This window comes from Symsagittifera roscoffensis, chromosome 4 (assembly GCF_963678635.1).
Source record: "Symsagittifera roscoffensis chromosome 4, txSymRosc1.1, whole genome shotgun sequence".
Lineage (NCBI taxonomy): Eukaryota > Metazoa > Xenacoelomorpha > Acoela > Convolutidae > Symsagittifera > Symsagittifera roscoffensis.
Window position 1 is genome coordinate 19,448,621 of NC_087065.1, and position 25,014 is coordinate 19,473,634.

The 25,014-nt window shown below is 35.5% G+C and overlaps 1 protein-coding gene across 2 annotated transcripts; it reads left to right on the forward strand.

Moving 5' to 3' along the window:
- On the forward strand, positions 1-23,491 carry LOC134843583 (sarcolemmal membrane-associated protein-like). 2 transcript variants are annotated; one of them, XM_063859726.1, is made up of 16 exons: positions 1-255; positions 3,092-3,242; positions 3,312-3,384; positions 3,459-3,489; positions 3,668-3,843; positions 4,108-4,237; positions 4,473-4,535; positions 12,390-12,539; positions 12,814-13,110; positions 13,401-13,802; positions 16,744-16,984; positions 17,246-17,426; positions 17,911-17,934; positions 18,379-18,550; positions 22,476-22,598; positions 22,941-23,491. In XM_063859726.1, exons 1-16 carry the CDS (start codon positions 43-45, stop codon positions 23,025-23,027), a joined length of 2,514 nt encoding a protein of 837 aa, XP_063715796.1. In that variant the 5' UTR covers positions 1-42; the 3' UTR covers positions 23,028-23,491. The 2 variants fall into 2 exon arrangements, with proteins under 2 accessions (XP_063715796.1, XP_063715797.1); XM_063859727.1 differs by lacking the exon at positions 17,911-17,934.
- The last annotated feature ends 1,523 nt before the right edge of the window (positions 23,492-25,014 follow it).

Sequence of the window (25,014 nt, forward strand, 5' to 3'; positions counted from 1 at the left end):
TGTGGGAGGTATTTGTTTGCTAAATAGTTTTGGAGAAGAGGTATGAGTTCACAGCCTAGGCAAAACTCGGCGCCTAAACTGGTGTTTGCAAGCAAAGGGAACAGTCATCCTTTTCAAGAACGAGTATTATATCTGACTGAGCCACAAAAGGTTGGACGATCTGTCGGGAGAATAAAACCAGCAACAAACAACCTCATATTTGACTGCAAAGTTCTCTCCAGGAACCATGGAATTGTCTGGTATGAACATAATCAGGTAAAACAGAAATTGATTTATTTATGTAAGCACGACGTGTTTATTTTGTTTGTGAAAAATTTCGTTAACAAATGGTGGCGTAGGTGTATTGAAGGGTCGAAAATCGGGCAGTGATGGAATTCTGCTTTTAATATGTTTTCGATTTTTTCCAAGCTCAATCATTTCGCACCAAGATAGTCTTGCTTCTTCTTTATTGTATAGCAAGGATATTCAAGTGCAATAGGTTCAAATGCCGGAAACCTTAGTTTTTTCAGTTATGTGGGATTCTCTCGAAAAAAAGTCGAAGGTAGCTTCAAAAATGTTTTCCACCTACAAAAAGTTTTCCTGACATTTGGTCCACTTCTATAGATGACATTTCGCTCAGTTATTAGAATTTTCAATTGAAGAAAATAAAAACGCTGAATTTAAAATGGAAACGATAAAAATTGGAAAAAAAGTTTGTTCAAATTTTTTGTCCATTATTGTTTTTTCTTACATCATTTTAGTCGGAAAATTCAAGCTATCTGCACAGCATCTGGTCTTCTTTGTCTAAATTTGGGTTATTTAAAAGCTTCAAAAATATTTTCAAATTAAAAAGCATTAAGATGATGTATTTTTATCCATCAAGCATGTTCAAATAGCTTTCTGCAATGCCTTTTGGAGTGTTGCAAATTAATCTAAGTGGTTTAGAGTCAGCCGCTTCTTTGAGAGAAAAAGATGTTTTTTTTCAAAAAATTCTACAAACGCTACAATTGATTGTTGTATTGAGTTTTTCTATGGGTTAACGTGTTCTGCAATGTTATAGGCGTATATGTTGAGGTTTAAGCCTCAAACGGTCGTATGAAGAGAAAAGAGTTGTCAAAAGCCATACTTAAAGATGAATTTATTGGATTGGTTAGGTTTGTTGCCCTTAAAAAGGCAATGTTTTTCTTAGAACTATGAAGAAATCAAGGTAATAAATTTATTCCAAAAATGTATTAGATAAAAAAATTTTAATAAAAATATTAGCCCTTTTTACGTTTTTTTTGCCAATTTTTTTTAATCTTGAGCTCAATTTCCAGGCAATTGTCAATTATTGTTGCTATCTATCACAGCAAGCACTTGTTTTTTGTAAATTCTGAAATCATTTACTTTAAAAACACTTGTCTCCTTGTATATTTGCTGTTGCGTTTTCAAGGTCTCCCAGTATAGGTCGTGATTATTTTTATTTTCAGAAAAAGTTAAAATTTGTTCACACTCGAATATATATTTTTTGAGGTTTGACTTTTAATTTCTTTTTGTGTTCCGTATTTTTTTTTTGCCAAAGAAGGGCAAACTCCACTATCGAACAGCGAAAGTGTTGAGGTAACGAAAAATCTGATCGTCTTCGAAAATGGACTTTAATAAGTCACTTAAATTAATTGAGTAATTAATTTAGTCACTTTTCAAGTCAGTGTTTTTTCGGTTACATGTCAATTTGCCCCAAGTCAACTTGTCCCAGCCCAACTTGTCCGATTCCAACTTGCCCCAGATGACAACTTGTCCAATGCCATCTTGTCCCAGATAATAAAAAAAGGAAACTTGCCCCAGATTCTTTGATATCCTCGTAGAACATAATGTCGACATAAAGATGAAAGATATTTTTGTTGAACAATTAAGCTTGAAACAAAAAGCGGAATCATTAAAACATGTGCTGAATCAAAATGAGTTCAAAGCATGCATGAATAAAATGAAAGCGGCAAAACTTCAATGCAATTTTCTTGTCGAGTTAAACATTTCAAAAGGTTGATTGCTGATCTTGTAAGCTCCTATAGCATAGTTAATAGTGCACAACACTCATAATCAAGAAGTCAAGAGTCCAAAACTTGAAGAAGTCAAAAAATTTGAGTATGAAATTGATGAAATGGAAAACCGCAGGTACTGCCTCGCCCCTAAACCCCCCCTATACTGGGTAACCCAGAATAGGGGGCGGGGGTGAGGGAAAGAGCAAAATGACAGGTACAATTTCCTGCTCTTTTCATTTGATGCATGATCTGGTTTGCCTCAACTTTCCCAGGTCTAACATCGTGGCTCTGTTCATTTTTTGTTGATACGAGTTCATCTCCTGCTGTGACGGCGAGCATGCGGCATTTGTGTGAACTGTATCTTGCGCATCTCCAGTGCTCAGTAGTTTTTGTCGTTTGCTTTTTTGTGAAATCGTGTCCGTCAATAATAAGCGTTCGTTTATTTCGTTGAGATATTCCCCACGTAAGTTGACTCAGTATTTTTGTTGGACTTTTAGGAACAAAATGGTAAACAATGAAGCAAAATGAAAGAATAGCCGTATTTTCATTTTGTTTCAGTGGCGCTAATTGTGGATTATTGTCAAATTTTGGTGTGTAATTAACAAAAATTATGGTTTTTTAGGCTCAGCTTCAATAATTTTCGATTAGTCTTTTGTTATCTCAAAACGAGTCCTGTCTACATTAGCACTTGCTGGTCCTCAATTTGAACATAAAAGAATCAAGTAAAAGCGTTAAGTATGGGACAAAACGGCATAGGACAAAATGTCTTGTGGGGCAAGTTGGCATAGGACAAGTTGCCATGTAGGGCAAGTTAGTATAGGACAAGTTGGCATAGGGCCAATTGACTTGGGACAAATAGTCCTGACACCGTTTTTTCTGTATACTTGCGTTCATTGACTTTTTTCCGACTGTTTGTTGGCCACATTATCTGTACCATACTTTTTGTATTTCTTTCTGTAATTGAGTTCAAGCTCGGCTTCACGTCTGCCTTTTTTTAAAAATTTTGATATGCTTTCAGAGTTTCACACTGCATTACAATTGAAGGTGATCTCTTGCATCTGTTTTGATATCATTGGTGTTATTTGTGCTTTTAGTTCTGGGTGCAAGACACAAAAAGTGCCAATGGTACCTTTGTCGCAAATCAGAGGCTAAACAAGGGCAGTGAAGAAAGTCCGCCGAAGGAGATTTTTCACGAAGATTTGATCCAGTTTGGTGTGGACGTTGTGGAAAATCAACGCAATGGAGGTACCTTGCTCACATTGAACAATTAGTTGTGCTCAAAACAATTTTGACTACAATGAACTTTGTTTTCAGTTTCCGTGACTCACGGCTGCATAATTGGTGTCGTCTATTTGTACCATCCAGATGGATCTGCAGCTAAACCAGTGTTAGTTAATGCAGTCCTTAAACTAGTGGTAGAACGTACCATGAATCAATGAAGAAACCCATGTTTTGTTTCAGCTCTGCCCCTGGTAGTTCAAATCAGATTCTAGTTAGTATACACTATGTTCTAATTTAAAAAAAAACAGGAAGCTAATGTGATATTGGGAAGCCAAAGTGATAGCTAAGCAAAAGTCAGCATTTTATTGCTTTTCAAAATAAGTCATGCTTGATATTTTGTCTCGAGTTGATTTTTGTTTCTTATTAGGTTTGTTTTGTCTTCGTTGTAGTTTTCCTCTGGTCTTCCCATCCCAACTCAGGACTTGTATCAGCTGCAGAAATACTTGGAGGAGGCCTCTCACAGGGAACAGCTGCTGGAGAGCAAACTGGCTGCTCTACAACGTCTAGTCACAGACACCAGAACTTGTTCAGCTGAGTCATGGCGAGCACTTGTCGAAGAGGACAGGTATCATCATCGTTTTTGACTCATTTAAGGAGCCCCAATCGCAGACGTTTTTATCCATACGAAGATTTGTTGCGAAGTTCATTTTTGAATACAAATCAAATTTAGTTTGCTTAGAATTTTTAGGTAGAAAGTTTGCAGGTTTTCGTGGTGTCCTGCGGTATATAGCACTCAATATTTTTCTCAGAAGAAATTTAATCGATTGTATAGTTTATTCACGCTTGTTGGAGTGTTCGGGATGAAAACAACCAGAGTTGGTTTTGTTAGTTTATTGACTCGGATGGAGTTGCTGGAGTCACAGTTGTTCGTACTGGGCAAAAATATGGGGGAGGAGGGACTGCACAAAGAGATACAACTGCTCAACGATGACAAACTCAAATATGCTGCAGATGCCAAGGTATGACAACTCTTAATTGTTAATTTTCATTGTAATTATTATATCGCGGAATATTTATTTCCTAATGAGCAGTTCTAACTTAAAGGTACAGAAGTTTCAGAATTATTTTAGGTTTTAGTGGGATGTTGTTTTATCGTGTCAGAAAAATTTGTCCAAAATCTGGCATTGAACTAATAAATAATGCGTATCTAGACCTTCCGTTTTCTTGTTTGAATTATTTGTTTGATTGTTTTAGAGTAGCGTGGAAAAAATAGTACAGGAGAAACAACAGATTGAGTGCAAACTCTCAGATGTCGAAGTGAGTTAATATAATTCTTGTCATGTTTACAGGTTATAACTACTCGAAAAGCATCGAAGGTTTTAACTACTCTAGAAGTTTTGAATGATCGCCTTTTCAACCCGAGCGAATTCAATGAATGATGCATTTAACTTCCATGAAACTGATTATTGAAAAGAGTCCGCTTTAGATCCTGTAAACATATTGCGGTTTTTCGTTCTATATTGCATTGAACGTAGAAGTACAGTTCTGTTAGTATCGCTATCAAAATGACAATTTGAGAGATGGAAACTTTCGTGAGTTATGTCGCCGTGTAAGAAGTACTTCAGCTGTATCAATTTACACAGACAATCCTCTCAGTCTCAAGGTCGCAATAACAACGCTGGCACAAGCTCACAGTGCGTGAATGTAAGTGTTTAACCTATCTCGGTTTCTGAGGCATAAAGAAAAAAGTCAATTTACAATGGAGTTAAAGAACTTCTAAGCTTGTCAACCAAGACAGGGATTAGGTCGTTGCGCTCTTTCAAATACAAAATGTTTATTCAACTCAATTTTTATAGCATTGGAAGCTTGTAATTTATTTTTTAACAGTGAGTGAATGCCGTTTCAGCTTTAAGGACGTCCAGCGTGACCACTTGGTCACTATTTTAGTGACCAGTCACTATTGGTCACTATTTTTTCAATGGTCACTAAAAGTCACAATTTACAACGGTTTTTGGTGGCGTACCCTAAAGTTTTTCTAAAGGCGCCTTTCGGCGCCAATGTATACTAATATTGAGGGGGGCGGGGGGGGGGGGGGGTTATTATGGTTTCAAAATTTTTCGTGGCAGAAATGTTGGCCAAAACAGAGACTGTCATAGTCACTATTTGCAATAGTCACTATTTTTCTCTCAAAAAAGTGGTCACCCTGAGGACGTCTATTTTTTTGAACAGTCAGTTTTATAGAGTCGATGAACGTAGTTCAGACTCTTATATAAGTCGTGATGATTTTTTCCCCTGAAAAGTCTTTAAGTGGTCTAATGAATGCCCTTTGGTAAATATGCATTTTTTGAGTTCACTTAAGTTCATTTGCTAGAAGGTAGGCAAAGTGCACTCTCCAATTATAAAAGCTGAAATGGCGCAAAAAACGTGATTGATTTCTAGTTTCGAAAGTGGAATTTTATTTTTAGATTTCCCAACGGAATAAGAAGTTTTTCTAAAAATCCAGTTTCTCAAATTGGTTCAGTTTTTATCAATAAAGTGCCAATGATAAACTGCTCTTGGAATTCAAAGAGCTTCATCGCCATATACTTTTTCGCTTGAAAGTCGAAAGATGAAGATTTTCCAAAGCACGAGTCAATTTTTTTCTTTGCGTTCATTGACTCTTTTTCAACTGTCTGTTGGTTGTGTTTTTGAAATCAAATTTTGTTTTGCTGGTTCCATTTGTTCATTGATTTTTTGCAACTGTTTATTTCGCGATGATCAAGCGTTATCAAACTGGAATACAGACTTTCGGGTTAACAATTTGTTTAACAGAATCACTTGGTTCATTATGAATTCAACTTACTTCTATGCTTTCCCGGCCAACTTAGCCTGGAGGTAACGAATGTGCCTGGGATGGCAAAGGTCTTGGCTTCGAATCTGAGCAGGACCTGTTTTTTTTTCAAACGGAAAAATCTCCATTCAAAAAAATTGTTGGATTATTATTTGTCTGCTTATGTTTTGTTGGCTTAGTTCCCAGCATCATTCTCAACAACCTTTTGAAATTTTTTATTTGTGGTTTCTTTGAAAATTTTTCCGTTTTCTTTGGTCTTAGTGGCTATCTTTTTCTTTCCTGTCTGCTAGCTTGCAATGCTATTTTTGTGGTATCGCAGATGATTCGAAGCTCTGCTTCGCTTCTGTGCGAGAGAAACGAATCCCAGCATTGAGCTTGTGTTCGTTCTTGCTGTTTTGTCTGTTGTCCTTCCTTTTCTACCCGAATCACTAGCTCATTGATAAAAGTCGATGAACGTAGTTCAGATTCTTATATTGGCCGTAATTTTCTTTATCGTCTCTTTCCCCATGAAAATTTTTTGTTTACGCTTGCGATTAGCAAGCGTTATCAAACTGGAATATGGACTTTTTTCCGGGTTAACAACTTGCATAATGAATTCAAACTTCTTTGCGTTCCCAGCCACTTTAGCCTTTAGGTACCGATTATGCCTTGGACGGCAATCTGAGTTTAAATTTTTTTTTTTCAAACGGGAAATATTCTGTTTCAAATAAAATTGTCGACCAGTTATTTCTCTTCCTTATTTGTTGTCGGCTTAGTTGTCACACTTGGAATCGATTTTTTTTTGCTCCGCGCATTTTTTAATGTTGCTTTTACTGTTTTACTTCGCTTGCGATAAGCAAGCGTTATCAAACTGGAATATAGACTTTTTTCGGGATAACAACAACTTGCTTAAAAAAATCGCTTGAATCACTAGATTTCATTCACATGCACATTCGCAAATTTAAGTTCTACTGGTCTACTGGTTTTACTGACAGTTCTTTTAAGAAGTAATATTCCGTTTCAAAAAAAAAATTCGAACTATCGTAAGTCTGATTATGTTTTGTCGCTTAGTTGTAGCATCACGGATTTTTCTTGTTTTACAAAATATTAACAGAAAAACATGCGATAGTTTGGCTTACATCAAAATCAAACTTAATTAGGTTTTCAGGCACACATGATTTTTGAGAAAAATACTACGCCTGAGGTGGTAAAGGTCCTTATTCGAACCAGGCCAGAATTTTTTTATAATCAAAAGGGAAATATTCTGTTTCGAAAAATTGTCGACCTGTTAATTGTCTGCTTTTGTTTGGTCGGCTTAGTTGCCCTGAAAAAGATTTTTGCTCAGCTTTATTTTTTTTAACTGAAAGGGTTTTGATTTGTTAATGTAATTTGTAAAAATACTAAGTTTGTAATTTTTTCCGTTTTTTTTTCCGCTGGCTTGTTTGGGTTCAATTGTTTTTGCCTATATATTATCGAGTAAGTGACCTAGTTAAGCGTTAATTTGAAGGGAAAATAGATTCAACTTTTGGTGTGTTTCTTGAGGCGGAGCGTAAAAGTTAAGGTTTTTGGAACTTTCAAAAGTTTTTCCATTGAAAACAATTTGAAAGTCTAATCAAATTTTGCCGGCTTAGTTGCTGAGCAATTTTTGTGTCTAAATACTCTGAATTCAACGCCAGTTATTGTGTTTTTAAGGTGAATATCATTTCAGACAAATTTCGGAAATTTATGTAGTTATTGTTTTTCGAAATGTTTCAATTGTTTTTCGACAGTGGCTTTTGTTTCATTTTCTGTCTGCTAGATTGCAATGCTGTGTGTGTAGGGTATCGTAAGTGGTGCGAAGCTATGCTTCGCCTCGGTGTACTTGTAATTTTACTTCGTGTTTCATTTTCGGTACGCTAAAAAAAATTCTCCGACCAAATTATTTGGCCTCTTTATCGGCCTAATTACCTAGTTTGGGGTCGTTTGAAGATAAACAAGTTGGTTGTGTCTCTACGTTTTGGTTTGTTGATTTTTTTTCGTTTGGAAAACTATTTCCAAATTTATCGGAAAAATTTTAATTTTTCTCAGAACCTTCTGATTTTCACTTGACTCCCCTGTCTACAGGCTTCGAAAAAGTCTATGGGGAAATGTTTGAGCCATATTTTTTTCGTTTTCTTGAAAATTACCCCTCACAAGTCTGAATTTTTTGGTTTCAATGATTAGAACGGTTTTGAAACGCTCCCTGCATAAGCTGTTACGCCCAAATTTTTTAACACCTAAAGTTATGGCCCTCGGAATAGTCAAGTTTTTGATTTTTGACCGTTTTGTGAATCTTTTCGTTTTTTCTCGAAAACTATCCTCTCAAATATAGTGTTGAGTTTAATGGAGATAGTGGGTATTGGGAAGCTACCCTGCATTAGCGGCCGATCGCAAGATTTTTACACAAAAAGTTATCGCACTCGGAGAAGTCAATTTTTTTTATTTTTTGACCGTTTTTAAAACTTCGAATATTCTCGAAACTTTGGCAGTTTTTGGAAACTTTACGCAGAAACTACCCGGCCACTTCTAAGGTTTTTTCAATCGAGAAACCCTATTTTTGGAATCTTTTCTGCTGTGTGGCCACAAAATGCTTTTCGCAAAATAAACTATTGACCGTTTTTTAGAGCAGCGGCGTCTCTTTAATTTTTATAAAAGAAATGTTATCTCCTTGGGAAAATTGTTTATCTCAAAATTTTTTACGTCTTCCAACTTATTTTAAAAGAGAAACAACTAAGGTTTTGGGTAAACTTTTGCGCATCAGTATAGCAAATTCATTCCATATCAAACACGTACCTCTAGCTTTAGATGGATCCCTAACCGAAAAATTTTGGTTCACTTAGTTTTTTCAACGTTTAAATTTTTTTTTCGACTTTCTGTTTTTTAATATGTCTTTAATCGAAGTGATGCGAAGCTCCGCTCTGCCTCTGTGCTGACTATGTTCTATTTTAAATAGAAATAATGAAATAAAAAATCAAACCTGCTTTCAATAACTCACATGTGGATTCATTACTAAGAGTCAATGAACGTAGTTCAGACTCCTATATATATCGCGATGATTTTTTTTCAGGAAAAATCTAATTTGTTCACGCTCAAATTGACTTGTCCGTGGTTGACTTTAGATTTCTTTTCAAGTTCATTTTTTTTTGGTTAAAAAAGGCAAACTCTACTATCGAACAGCAAAAGTGTAATAGTCGCGAAAAAAGATCGACTTCTAGCTTCGAAAGTGGAATTTATTTTCAGATTTCTCAGCCAAATAAAAATTTTACTTATTGTTGAAATTTTCCCAAAATTGGTTAATTTTATCAAAAAGTGCTTATTTTAAATTGGTCTAGAAATTCAAAGAGGTTTGAGGAAATCAGTTTTCATTTTGAGTATATCTAAGAAAGTAAAGTCAAAGTGATCTTCCAATATAGTTCAAAAATGATGAAGAAGGGTATAACCTCTCTATGTATCATAACTTTTTATTGTTGTTTGGTTGCCAAAAATGCTAATTTTACTAAATAAAATGAAGTAATTTGCTCAATTTTGAAAGTTTGCTCTATTGATATTTGTATCCGGAATTGGCCAAGTAGTTTTGTTTTAATGTTTGGTTGACTAAAAATTTTGGCCAGAATTTCGCAAATTAATTTAAACTATATTAGTTTTACTAAAATTCTGAGAAAGTTTTTCAATTTTTGTTCTAAAATCAACCCAATGTGTTATAGTTTCAATTTTATATCAAGTTTTATTCGCAATGTCCGCATAATTTAAATCAAGATTCGCTCATGTTGACTTTTCAGGAAATTTTTTTTAAAATTGTTTGCTCAATTTTGGGTTTTGCGGTTTGACTTCGGTTCTTTAATGTTTGTTTTCATTTGCTAAAATCAAGGCAAGCTACGCTCTACGCTAACAAATGTTCGAATTGCGCCAAAATAGTTGAAGGAGATCTGACTGAAAAAAAGCCAGAAAACATTCACATTTTTTGTCTCGTTGCAAAAAGAATAAATGCTCCCTTGCTTATTTTTTGGTGATTTTTTTGTGTAAAATTTCTCTAATGAATGCTGTTTACGTTTCAATGATTGAAGTGGGACAGAATGTTTTCACAAATAACTCGTATTATTTTTGCGGTAGTTTCGCTATTTGATCGGCTGGCTTTTAATTTACTTTTAAGAAAACAAGTGTCTTTTCAGCGGGAACTTGTTTTTTTTCCGTAAAAACTTAACTTTCAAATTTTCAACTTACCTTATTTTTAAATCTCAACAACTTCCAGGTTTCTTTGCTCTTGAATTAAAGGTATCGCCGTTGCTTTTCTCCCTAATTTCTGGGCTTCGAATCTCCGTCAGACCTTGTTTTTTTCAGTATGTATGCTATTGAATTTTTTTTTTTCGATGCAAATCGAATTGTCGCACTTCCGTTTATCTGCACAAGCTTTTTCGACTTAGTTATCCCATCACAGATTTTTCTTGTGCTTGTGCAAGTTTTATGGCAGATGCAAGTGTTGTTAGTTATAGTCTCAGTAAGTCATAGTCTGCAAAAATCGTTTTTTTTCCGGCTCAACGCTTGTCTGCTTAAAGATTGTCGGCTTTGTTTTCGCTCCGTTAGTTCGTAAGTTTTGTTCAGTTGCTAATTTAAAATGCAAGTGTCTTGATTGGTATCCTTGGCCAGAATTCTAGTTTGATAAAAACAGGTATTATGAAAGTTTATGAGATTATGTGTTTTATTTTTTTTGAGACCCTTTGGGGAAATTGTTTTTTTTAAAGAATTTTAAAAACAGGGGTATCAATAGAAATACCGGCTACTCCCATGTCTGCCTGCCTACTCTCTTGTCTTTTTTCTCTCTCCCTCTGTCTACAGCCATCGAAAAATCCATATTTTAAATTTCATGTTTTGAAAACTAGCCTCTCTAATATGAGATTTTGGTTTCAATCAGTAGAAAAAAATTGATAAGTTCCCCTGGATCGGCAGCTACTCGCAAATTTTTCTTTTTTTCTACCACAAAATTATGGCCCTCGGAATAGTCAAATATTTGATTTTCTGACCATTTTAAAAATATTTTGATACTTTCCGAAAACTACCCTCCCATATCTGAGATTTTGGGTTCCATCCAAAGAAAACGTTGTGAGAAGCTCCTTTGCATATGCGACTGCGTTCAAATTTTTTTTGACGGAGAAGTTAATGACTATCGGTAAAGTCAAAGTTGTGAATTTTTGAACGTTTTTTGAAACTACATTTCTCGAGAACTACCCTCCCAAATCTGAGTTATTGGGTTCAGTCGAAGTTGCAGATTGCGTGAATCTCTTCTGCATGGGCGCTTGCCACCAAACTTCTTACAAAAAGCTCGGAATTGTCAAATTTTTGATTTGTTGACCGTTTTTTGGACTTCTCTCGATAACTATCCTGCTAAATCGGATGTCATATGTTTCATAAAAACAACATTTTGTTAAAGACTATCTGTACACTTGGCTACGCCCAGTTGCCCTTAGAAAAAAATATGGACCCTAAATACTTAAAAGTTTTGAAACTTTGATCGGGTTTTTGGATTTTTTTTTGGTTTTACTTGAAACCTACAGTGTCAATTCTCAGTTTAAATGTTCAATCGAGAAACCTGGTTTGGGGAGTCTTCTCTACTAAGCACATATTACGGAAAGTCAAAATTTTAAGTTTTTTAGAAACTTTGAATTTTCTTAAAAACTGCCCTATCAAGTCTGAAATGAAAATTTCAATCAAAGAAACTGTTGCGAGAATTTTTCTTACACAAGCGAAGACTACTTAAGTTTTTGTAATATAAATGTTATGTCCTTATGAAAATTCAAATTTCTTTAAAATTTTCACTCTATTTAGTAAAAAAACAACTAAGGTTTTAGGCAAAGCCCGATTTTTGAAGTTAAACATTTCTTACCGCATCAGTTTAACAAATTCAAAAATATCGAACTCGAACCTCGGCTTTTGTCGGGCCCCTAATTTTCTTTTATTGAGACTTACGAAAATTTTGGTTCGCCTAGTTATTTTAAAAACTTTCTACACAGAGGCAAAGCCTCTGTACAAAGCTCGCCTCTGGCAAAGCTCGTTTTTCAATTGCGAACAGAGCAAAAGTTACGTTTTTCAGTACCAAAGGTTTAGTTATCTTGTCAGCGTGATTTTTACATTAATAAGTAGAGAAATTTCTAGGTTTTTCAGCGGGTTTAATAGAATTTCATTGATCCGGTTTTTCAAAGCATGTTAATCAAAAGTTGAGTTCTGATCTGATGTAACTGTTTCCAAGGATAATCGAATTGCAGTGTATAGCTTTTTCCAAACATCTAAAGGCAAAGTATACTTGATTGATGCAGCACTTGATTGAAGTTTGACTGGTGTTTTTGTTTCAGAGGTGCTACAGTGAGACGGAGGATGAGTGTGAGCACCTGAGGGCCACGAGTGAGGAGACAGCGGGGAAGCTGCAGGAGCTGGCCACCAAACACACGGAGCTGCTAGAACAAGTACAACAGCTCAATGCCAAACTATCAGAGGCAGAAACGGTCAGCAGTTTAGATATTTTGAAAATCCCCCTTGAGAAAATTGTTTATCCGGTCCTGCTTCCACGTCAGTTTTTCTGTGCTTTAAGTATTGCCAAAAATTGAGAATACTTGAGTACGAAATGTTTCAATTGTAAGCATGCGCGCCAGTCTCTGTGGAAGTTTCAAGTTTCTATGATGGTGGTTTAAAATAGGCGAATACAGAGTATCATTAGTAGTGAAATAGATTTTTATGAACAAGATTATAATGCTTCTGTTAATTGATGGATATTTTTAGACTCGAAGTGAATTAAGCGATACGTACAAGACAGAGAAGGAGAATTTGGAAAACGAGATTGCAACCTTAAGTCGGACAGGGCAGGAGTTGAACAGTCGCATTGCAGACCTGGAACAGCGCCTGGCCACTGCCACTGCTGGTACTACTCTTGAGGAATTTGAGAATGAGGGCGAGGGGGAGGGTGACTCATCGAGGGGGGATGTGATGGTGGAGTCTCTGAGTAATGTGGAGGAGGGAGTGGGGGTGGATAAGGCGAAGATTGTCAGTGTGGAGGACAAATATGACAACAGTCAGCAGGTTAAGATACGTTTTTAAAAGAAATAAAATAGTTTTCATGCCGAATACACAAAAGGAAAATAAAAAATCATTTAAAAATCTGATATTATTTTTGTTGTCATCTCAACTCCTGGCATAAGAGCATGCCAATATGGAAAGCTTCGACCTTTTTAAGGGATCTTCATAAGAATGTTAGTTACGGTGTTGATTTTTTCTTAAAGCTTCAAATAGCAATGAAATGAAATGTTGTTGTTTTAAGAGCGCAAAATATAAATTGCGAACTATTCTCTAAAAAGAATTCTCTCATGTAGGTTGCCAGTGGATCTATCGTGACAGCAGAGGTCGAGCATCAAACTCAATTCAACGAGAGATCAGTTGATCAGGCCATTAAAGAACAGAGAGAAGCAGATGATTTGAACTTAACCGAATCTCAAGACCTCTCGCCGACACAACCGGGATCAAGCGAGGAACCAGGAGTGGATAAAGAACTTATTGAGCCCCTAGAGGACTCGGGTTTCAATGAGAGTGAGATTTACCTTTCGGCTCTGGAGTCGGATATCAAGAAGCACTCGGAACAGCTACAGACTTTCTGTTCACACTTGTCTGAAGATAGGCAGGCGGAGTTTGAAGCCCTGCGGCAAAATAACGAGAGGTTGCTCGCAAATGTAGAGTTGCTGAAGAGTAGCGTAGAGCAGAAGACTAAAACATTAGGAGTAAGTGTATTAGATAGGTTTTATATTTTAGCTGTAACCTAAATAACAGAACAGTAAAAAAAAAAAATATATATATATATATCAAAGCGAGATGCTGTTACTTTGTGCTAACCCTTGTACAAAAAAGGTATGAGATGAAAAGTCTCTAAAAGATTTACCATTGTGATTAGCCTGCGTTATGAGATCAGAACACACTTTTACAGGTTAACAATTTGTCTCACGAAATATTATGAATCATTTGGTCGCAACAGACTTTTCAGCCAACATAAAAATTTTGAGGCCTTTTGAATTTTGAATACACGTTTAGTTCTATTATTTCCGAGGTTCAATGAACGTAGTAATTACATATCCAGGTAATGATGATGTTTTTTCGGGTTTGATGTTTTTCGGTTTGACGTTTTTTTAATATTCATATACTGAAAGAAAGAAAAGGTAGGCTGTTCAATTCGAAAAAGGAAATGGCGTGAAGAAACTTGAAAGTCTATTTAAAAAGGTTTTAACTTAAAAATTTCCCAGTAGATTAAAAAACTTGATCCATTTTGTTGCAAATAAAAAAAATATATTTTACGAATAAAAAATACTTTGAATAAAAAAAGTTCAAGAATCTTTAATGAGATATTTTTATACGAAATTTGATCATTGAAAATGTTTTAAATAAGCCAAACGTTTTTTTTTGTTTTCCCTTATTGAGAGTCGATAAACGTAGTTCAGACTCTACTACAGGTCGTGATGATAAAAAAGTTTACTTATTGGCCCAGTTTTCTCAAATTCGGTTTATTTGATCAAAAAAGTGTGAATCATAAATTTTTCTAGAAGTTCAAAAAGCTTCAAGGCCTCCTTTTTTAGAGTCGATGAAGTACTCCAGACTCTTATCTAGGTCGTCATGATTTTTGTTAATTCGTTTTTTTTTTCAGGAAGTCATTAAATTTGTTCAGGCTCAAACTTACTTTTTCGCGATTTGACTTATGATTTCTTTGTAAGTTCAGTTCGTATTCTTTGTTGAAAAGAAGGAAAACTCCACTATCGAACAGCGAAAGTGTTAATTTCATGAAAAACATGATTGACTTCTAGTTTCGATATTGGAATTGAATTTTCAGATTTCTTTAACAAAAAAACCTATTGATCCCGTTTTTTTTTCAAATAGGGTTAATTTTATCGAAAAAAGTTCAAATGACAAACTATTCTAGAATTTCAAAGACCTTTTTTCTTGACATTCCAAGGTTGATATTTTTTTTTAAAAAAAAAACAAGTTTTTTTATGTTAATTTGCGTTCATTGACTCTGTTCCTACTATCTTTTGGCTATGTACGTTCAGCTGTATGCTGGCTCTGTTGGTTGATTGAAATTCAAATCAGGTTTTTAGAGTTTCCTTTTTTTCCTCTTATATGGTTTCTGGCTTATGTTATATTGTTTGGTGGCATCATATCGATCTGTTTCATGGGCGAAGTTCGATTTTTATGTATATATGTTCATCACGAGGGAGAGGGATATACGAAACTTGCAAACTTGGATTTACGAAAAGTTTTATTATATTTTTTCAGCTCAAGCAGTACCTTAGTATTGTTGCCTTAGTTGCCTCGTCGTGAATTTTTTTCAAGGCTACTTGAATGCTAGTGATTGTCTTTTTCCTCAAAACGTGTTTTGACAGTTTTTTCAGAACGAGATTATAATGAAAAACGTATAATACTTTTGTTAAGTATAGTTAGTAAGCGTCGATGAACGTAGTGAAGAATCTTATATAGGTCGTGATGATTTTTTTCTGTTTTTTTTTTCACGAAAAGTTAAAATTTGTTCCCGAAAAGTTACAATTTGTTTTGATTTTAATTTCTTTTCAAGATCAGCTAAATTCTTTTAAAATGAAGGCAAACTGTCCAATCGAACCGCAAAAGTGGATAGTCCACGAAAATTATCTGCTTCTACTTTTGAAAGTGGCTTTTAATTATTTAGTTTTCCCAGCGGAATAAAATGTTTACCTATTAATGCAGTTTTCTCAAATTGAGTTACTTTTATCAACGTGTCAATCTCTTGTGTTGCTTTTGAAATTCTGAGAGCTTTACGGCCATATTTTTAGTAGTAAATTTAAGGTAATTTTTTTGACGTTCGAAAAATGAACTGCAAACAAAAGTCATTCAATCATTTTTTTCCGGTTTTCTTGCGTTCATTGACACTTTCCACTGGCTGTTGGCTATATTTTTTTCTAAAATAAGGGAACAGATCGATTTTAAACTGATCTGCAATAATCATCAAGATCAAGAAATGTATATCAAGTGTAAAAGAACGAAGTGATTTTCACTCATATAAGTCGTGAGTTCGAGCGGAAAACAATTATGCTCAAATTTGAATTTTTGTCTGAACATATAGTTTATTTTTTAATTTGTTTATTTTAAATTGTGAAAGACAAGGCAAACTCCACTTTTGAACAGCAAAGTGTAAAGGACGAGAATAAAGTGAATAATTTTTTCTTTCAAGAATGGTTTTGAATTTTCTATAAGTAATGATCCAGTTTCCCCTAAATAAGATAACCACTAAAACTTTTTGCCCAACATAAACGATTCGTGAAATTCAAAGAGCGTAAACTTATTGAAATTTTCTTCAAAAGCTGAAAATTTTTCAATTAGTTTTTTATCCGGTTTCCGTGAGTTCTTATTCAGTTTTCCAACAGTCTGTTGGCGGCTATATTTTGATTGAGAGCACATGCTTAAAGTAAAATTCTTGGTAATCAATTACGAAAATTGAAAATTTCTCACCAGTTTTTCTCGACATCGAGACAACTGTTTGAAGTTTGTTTTAGAAATCCAAACCGCGTCTAAAAGATCTTTACCATCTTAAAATGCTCTATATTTTAAGAGCGTTCTTTTATTTGACTATTTGCAAAAAAAATCGTTAATGGATAGCAGGGCTTTTAAACGTATATTGATTTGCTCTTTCTTCTATGTTTTCAGTCTCTGGAACTGCAACTAGCTGAAGCGCGTTCATTGATGCACAACGAAAAGAGTGAACATAGTCAGCAGTTATCAACTAGAGACGGCGAATTAGCAGAGTTGAAGAAACAACTGAATGGCGTGAAAAGTATTGAAGCTCAACTGAGGAGTGAAATTGAAGTATTGAATAAGAAGATTGAAAAGAGTCAAGCCGATCAGAAGAAAGAATGTGATAGGTTGAAGGAGAAGTTAAGAGAAACTGGTAAGTCAACCAACTGGTGGAATTTTTGACTGATTGATCAGAGAGGTTGAAAGTTATTCATGAAGGCTTATTTAAGTAGTTTTTGATTTGTTAAATCTCCGGCGTTAATGTGTCGTTGTTTTTCTTATTGAGATTTGAAATGCCCGGTTATGGATATGGATAATTAAAAGTTTAATTAAATATAAAGAAGTCTTTTATCAATTTTTTCTCAAATCGGAAAATATCCACGGTTCAAAAACTACAATAAAACTACCCTTTTAGAAGCAGCCTTGAGAGTTGCGAGTGAAAGGGAGGGCCTGGTTGACCGGAGTGCAGGGGGAGGGGCAGACAGCAGCAGGAGTGACATGGGTGACCAGCTGTCTCAGGGATCTCTGGAGGAACTGCAGCTGCCAACCGGTGCCTTCCAGAGGACGCCTGTCAAGTTCATCGACAAACTCAGGAGGTCAGACTTATTTTTGCTGCATAAGGGATCTTAAAAGTTATGTATTCCAACTACAAAAGAGTTTTAACCGCCGTGGATGGCATAGAGCGGGAAAGCTCCCAAATTTTGGTTTCTGTGAATTGGAGAGGCTATCAAGAGGCCTAAGTTATCATGAACTTAAGTTATCATGAAGTTACTAAGTTATCATGAACTTAACCGTGTTGGTTTGTTGTGTCCTGAATTGCTGTTTTTTTTCTCTTGTGAGCGCAAAATCTATCTGGTAGATAACGGAGATAATCAATAGCTGGAAGAATTTTTATAAAGAATCGGTCTAGCCTGGGACAAAAAATCGGCTACCCTGGCACAGCATTTTCTTCACTGTTTTGCAAATGAAGGCTTGTACAAAAAGTATGTTTTAAAATGAAGGGTTTTTCCACATCTAATCGATCTGTCAATTATAAATGCGCCCTGTCTCTATAGTTCAGATATTTTAAACGGTGTTCAGGTTTCTACCGGGAGGTACTACTGGGTACGTGGGTAACTGTTTCTGAATCTCTTATCTACCATTCTTTCCATCAATTTGACTATTTTCACGCTCATTTTTGATGACACGACTCTGTGCTCATGTAATCTCGGAATCAGCTAGGAAAGGAGCGTCCAAAATCTACTTGAGTTTTAAGCTGACCCGGTTGCTGATCGTATTAAGTTAACTTTTCAGTCGTTTGTTCATTCACCCAACTGAAATTCAGCTTATCGATATCTATGGGCTTTTTTCTACCATTGTTCTAGTTTGATACTCCGATTTTGTATCAGCGGAAAAGAATGCGATGATCTTTTAAAAAGTGCACAAAATGCAAAGGTACAACTTTGGTGCGGTAACTGTAATAACTATGCCCAACATTTTCATTGACCTTATAAACTTTGTTCTAGTTGCATTTCATGAGAAATAACAGTGTGACGATTTTCCATGTAGGAGTGAGGCGGAGAGGGAGAGACTGGAGAGCGAGATGCGGTTTGTTCACGTGAGACTGAGGGAGAACCAGAGTGAGATAGGCAGTGCTCTTCTGTCCCTCAAGGACGCACTAAACCAGCTGCGACAGAAACACGACAGAGCTGAACACGAACAGATGCAGACTGCTATCACGGTATGCGTCTTCCCTCGAGCACTACTTGTGTTAAAACATCAAGTCACTTTTTTCTATCCTATGTCGCAACTTTCTATGTTTAATTTTGGTATTATTGGCATGCGATTTAATAGCATGACTTGTATCCACCTAAATGAAGCACACTCATTGCTGCCTGGAAATTACTTTTCAAGTTTGTGTGAAAGGGTATGAAGCATAAAGTCTCAGTGGTCTAATGGACCGTATAAGTATTTGACCTATTGCTTATTTATAGTATTATTTTTTAAGCCTTTTTTCAAGTTTTCAGAGCAGGGCTCTTGTGGAGACTTCAAGACACCCTAGTTTGTGAATTGTTAGGACTTTTTAACTTGCATTTTTTAACGGAACTTTCTTTTTTAATGTGAAATATATTGATACCTTGAGCTCAAAATTGAAAAAGTGATTTTTACCGCGATCATTTTTGTGTAGTTATAGGGATTTGGGATTATTAACGCGCGGGAGGGGGGATTCGTCATTCGCAAAGTACTGAATGAGAGAAAGTTACTTTGTCAACCAATCAGAGCTCAGTATTCGAAACTTCCGAAGAAATTAGCGATAAATTTAGTCAGTTTAAGGGGGTGTTGAGAAATTTTGCGCATTCGGTTCTTCGATTATAAGAAACCATTTTAACATGCGATCATTTTTTTCCTATTGAAGAGATTAATCCGGCCCCGAAATCATTTCAAATTGAGTTGAGGCAAGCAATTTGGTCTTTTTAATACTCTACCAGACAGAATTTATATCATTTTGTACTTTACTACGCTCCTGGAGGATAAAATGCAGCAAAGGAATATTTTGGTTTTAGCAATTTTATGACCAAGTAATACTATAACGACGTTAACGAGAGGTTGGATTATTCAGGGCGGCACCTTGATATGATCAGTTTTTTTGTGTAACTGAACAAAGTGTCACTTTTATATGTTTTGATGAGTTTTAAGAGTCGATGAACGTAATGAAGACTCTTACATAGGTCGTGACTATTTTTTCACGCTCAAATTTGGTTTTTTCGCGGTTTCATTTTTGATTTCTTTTTTTTTAGTTTTGCTCATTTTCTTTTTAAAAGGAAGGCAAGCTCTACTATCGAAAGGCAAAAGTATGAAGGCCAGGAAAAATATGAATGTTTTGTTGTTTCAAAAGTGAATTTAAAAAAGGTGCTAGTCATAAACAATGCATGAAATTCAGTTTTGCAGTTGATCAGATGGGGAGCATAGTGCTAAACTTAGTTAAATATTAGTACCCTGGCGATCAGCAAAGTTTTGCAATCGGGCACTAGACCTTTTCCCTTGAATAACTTTGTTCACTGAATGGTCAAAGTTAGAAATGCTAAAATTAGGTTCAGTTCATAATGAACTTAAGTTTTTTTGCGTCTTCGGAACACTTGGTCTGGAGGTAACGAATACGCCTGGGACGGCAAAGATTATGGTTTCGAATCGGACAGGACTTTTTTTCCTCAAACGGGAAATATTCGGTTTCAGAAGTGTCGGCTAATTAAGAGTCGATGAACGTAGTTCAGACTCTTTTATAGGTCCTGATGATTTTTTTTGTTTTTTTTTCTCAGAAAAAGTCTTGTTGAGGCTCAAGTTTAGTTTTTCGCGGTTTGATTTTTGTTTTCTTTCAAAATTCAATTCATTTCCTTAAAAGGAAAGCAAACTCCAGAATGGAACAGTTAAAGTGAGGTCACGAAAATTGTGATCGATTTCTAATTTCGAAAGTGGTGTTTAGTTTTCAGATTTCCCAGCGAAATAAAGTTTTCATCTATTGATCCAGTTTTCTCCAATTGAAATAATTTTTTATCACCAAAGTACCAACCATAATTTGTTTTAGAAATAAAAAGAGCCTTAAGAGCCAGTATATTTTTTCTCTTTACTTGCATTCATTGACTCTTTTCCAATTGGCTGTTTTTAAAGAAAGGCCAGCATAAAATTGTTCTGAAATGCTGTTTTTTAAATCTTGAATTTATTCTTTTTCTTTTAAAGTCTATACAAACGACGGATTAATAAGTGTAAATATGTAACAATCTTTTAGGTAGGATAAAACATAAGATAAAACTCTCAAACATAAGATAAAATTTTGGACCAATAATTTTGCTGTAAATCATTTAAGAACAATTTATCAGCTAAAAAAGTTTTCAGCAGACTGCTTATTAAAAAATTAGTGAAAATAAAAAAATTTGCAATTTATATCCGAAATGGGTGAAAATTTTCAGGCCCACAACTTTGCGGGAAGTGTTTCCGACTCCGGCTGGCCGCCGAAAGGAAAGCAAGCAGGGTAAAAATTTTGGTATCAAGTTATATTCATATCAGCATTCTATGCTACTTCAGCAAGTAGCACAGAAGGCGCCGCATTTAATTTTATTAAGAGTACTGAACTTATTGAGTACTCTTATATAGGTCTTGCTGTTTTTTTTTTCAGGAAAAAGCCTTAAAATTTGTTTACGCTCAAGCTTGATTTTTCGCGATTTGACTTATGATTTCTTTGTAAGTTCAGTTCGTATTCCTTGTTGAAAACAAGGCAAACTCCACTATCGAACAGCAAAAGTGTAAAAATCACGAAAAACGTGATCGACTTAAGTTCGCAATTAGAAATTAATCATCAGAGTTCCCAGTGAAAGAAAAGTTTTGCCTATTGATCCAGTTGTCTCAAATTGGATTAATTTTAACAAAAAAGTGTGCATCATAAATTGTTTTACGAATTCAAAGAGCTTAAGGCCATCTTTTTTTCTCTGAAATTCAAAAGATAAGATTTTTGAAAATTCAAGTCAGCATTTTCTTTCTGTTCATTTGCTTTCATTGACTCTTTTCCAACTGTATGTTGGCTTTGTTTATTTTCAGCTTGTTTTTTCGGCCTAGTTGTCAAATCGTCGAGTTGATTGCTTGCTGTACGCAATTCTCATTGTAGTTTTTTTTAGTGTTTTGATTTACTTCTGCTGTTTGTAATTGTACTAACCTTGACTTTGTATATTTCTTTTTTCGTTGTTTTTTTTGCTTAAAAACTTTTTTTTGCGCAAATGATTTTGGCTTTCATTTTGTCGGCTAAGTGACCTAATTTTGAATAATTTTAAGGAAAGATAGTTTGAATGCTCCCCTCTAGATAGCAGAAAAAGCTTAAAATCTTAGAATATACATTGTAGAAGGTTTCATGAAAAAATTTAGTTTTTTGGCTCTAAGGGAACTTACTCAAATTTTTTTTGGTTCAGTTTTGGCTCGATAAACGTCTTTAGACTTCATTAAACGCCGTCGACTGTGTTTCTGGACAACTTTCCATAAATACATCATTCCTGACAGAATCTTGAAGTTTTAGTTGTGGATTTCTCGATTTTTTTTTTCATTTTTTGGATTCCAAAATCGAACAGCAAAAGTGTAAAATTCATGAAAATTGTGATCAATTCTAGTTTCAAAATTTGATTTTAGTTTTCAATAAATATTTTGCGTCTGGGTCCAGTTTTCTCAAATTGGGTTAATTTTATCAAAAAATGACAATCATAAAATGTTCTAGAAATTCAAAGAGCTTTAAGGCTATCTATTTTTTTCTTTGAAGTTCGAAAGTGGAGCTGTTTTCAAAAAACAAGTCAGCTTTTTGTTTGTTATATTTACTCTTGTTTGTTTCAACTTCACAGGTTTTTTGTTATTAATCGTTGAAGTATCCTTATATAATCGTTCAGGTAAGTGACCCTTGGTCTGTATGTCCGCGTTTGAATCCCGTAGTGTCATTTTTTTTGTTTGGGAGCTGATATTTGTATTTCGTTGCATTTTCCATGTTTTGCAATTTCTAAAGATCCTTGCCTTTTTTTGCTCGTGTTTGCGAATTGCTGCTTTGCCACTGTGTTCAAACATCGGACTTGAGTGCCTCTGAAATATCCAAATTTGCTTCCTTCTAAAATACTATAATTTTGTTGTGTTGGTTGTAGGCCATCCAGCAGGTGTCGGAGGAGCTGTGCAATCTTCAGACGCAGCGACAGTCACTTAATGCGTCCTCTTGTAGTCTCCTAGACAGAGTAAACCAACTCAACACACCAGCTGAACAGGAGAGTGTGAGTACACGTACAATTATCTTTGTACTCTTTCAGATCTTGTCAAATATTAGATTAACTTTCTACTCCGCTTTCAAATTTTTACCGCGTAAATGTTTTAATCACAATTACGATTGTTATCAAAATTAGCAGACTGACTCATTATTCCTAACATGTTAAGTCTATATACTTGACTTTGTAAAAACGTCTCGTGTCACCATAAAAGTGATGCTTAAATGAGTTTGGGGACGGGAAGGGGTCAGGAAAATGAGCCCCATTAACTGTTCAGTGCTCTTCAACTCTTGGTTAAGTCCTATGTGTCTTTCTTAAAGTTAGATATAGGACTGAGGTTGTGTATTTCAGATCCTGTTGCTGAGCAAGATCCCCATGTTCATCATAATACTGGCAGTACTCTGTGCTTTCTTCAAATTCATCTTCCCAGACGCATAGAACAACCCCATCATCACTCATATAAACTGGGGTCAACAGAAGAGGTCAATCAAATGGCATGCATTTCTGCTCCACGATGACCTGATAGTAGGAAATGACTCGAGATTAGCTCATGAGTTAGAGAATGAAGACAATTTGAAACTAACTAAACTCGCAAGCATTAATTAGCAGTAGCTTTTTGTCTAATTTGACAGCGAATGCTTAATTTGATATCTTATCAGGTACTTCCATTATTTGACAGTTTTGACCGTTTTATTAATATGTTTTGATAATTTGGGGTTAGAATACTTAAAATTTATGTAAATCGATGCGTGATTGTTGCGCCCCGAGAATAGTTAAATTCATGGCAGAAAAACCACTTCATAAAGCAACGAGAATTAATTTAAATTTCTGATTAATTTGATATGCTGACCAAAATGTTTATCCGTAGGTAAATTATTGAGCAATAGATTCTTTTTGACCTGTTTTCTTTGATATTAAAATTGTTCTATTGTTTCAAAACAGTTCCGCTGGCGTTTTCTAAATGATACTTAGCTTATCTATCTAGTGTTTTTATCTGAATCGTAATTGGGAAAATAAGTTAACTCTAATCATGATACAAGGTAGAGAATGTATTTGTTACCCAGAGAAAACAAGTTGGAAACGTGTAAATGCGATTGGGTTCGTTGGGGGAGGGCGATAGGGGAGGGGCTTAGCTCGAGTCGAAGTAAATTTTTGCGAGTACTGAAGTGTAGCGTGTAGTATTAAGTGTCGATCCGGTACAACAAGGGATTAGTGAATGCTTTGCAAATTGTTTTGGAACAAATCCCTGTTTATTATCATTGGGGTAAACTCACGGGCTTAATAATTTTAGAAGAAAGTTAGGAAAACTACTAATGGATTTAGCAAAAGCCACGATACTTCTATTAACACTTCTGGCTTTAATTAACGTCCCAGCTAGAAATAAAGGCATTCTAAATATTCCACCAGAAAAGAATTAGGCCAGCATAAATTAAAACGCAGGTTTTCGGGATCTATTTTATAGTTTTGCTACCAGTTTCGGTACAATTTTACTCTCAAACCAAATCATATTCGCCTGGTTTTTGTATTTTAATGCATTAGGGGTCACCTATCATAGCAAAGCTTGCATTCCCGTGCTTTGCTTTTCTACCAATCCACAACTATTCTGGAAACATTCTGGAAACACGCCATGTGTTGTTGGCGCCACAGTGTCTGAGTTATAATTGCGCCCTCTCTAATCAGTGAAAGGCCACATGAAACGCAAAACTACACAACTCACCTGTGTTTCACCCGCAATCAACTTATCGCCCTATTTCGTCTCTCCCCTACACAGTCAATAATATAACTGATCAGTCACCCAGAGGGTACAAAGCAACCAGACACTTGGCACTCTTATTTGAAAAAGAGGAAACTGGGTGCACAGATAACAATCTAATCTATTTGCATTAATAAATCAGTTAGATCTCAACCTAGATTGAATCTTCAACATTGCATTTCCATAATCGAGTTATTCAAGGAAACCTGCGTTTTTTGCCGTGATCGTCTTATTCGTCCGCGAAGATTTGTCAGAGACTTCAAGATGGAGTCGCTTTTCCCAGATTGCAACCTTAATTACGACTCGACAATCGATCTCGGAAACAATAACGTCACCCAAAACGATCAGTGTTACCCCGCCACGAAAGCAGTGCTCCAACAGGACGCCACTCCCGAAATGCCCATATTGACCTCCAATCACCGCAAACGACCAATCACATGCAAGAAAGAAGCCGAGAATGGCCGACATATGAACGAAAATGACGATAGTCTAGAATCGAGCAGTGAAAAACGAGCTCGAATGTCTCGCGAAGGTGACAAGGGTTCAAAGATTTCAAATTCACCAGCGGCGTCAGCGACATCTTATGAAGAGTTGCAGCAGCAAAGAGCGTTGGCCAATATAAGAGAAAGACAAAGAACGCAGTCGTTAAATGAGACGTTTCAGCAATTGAGA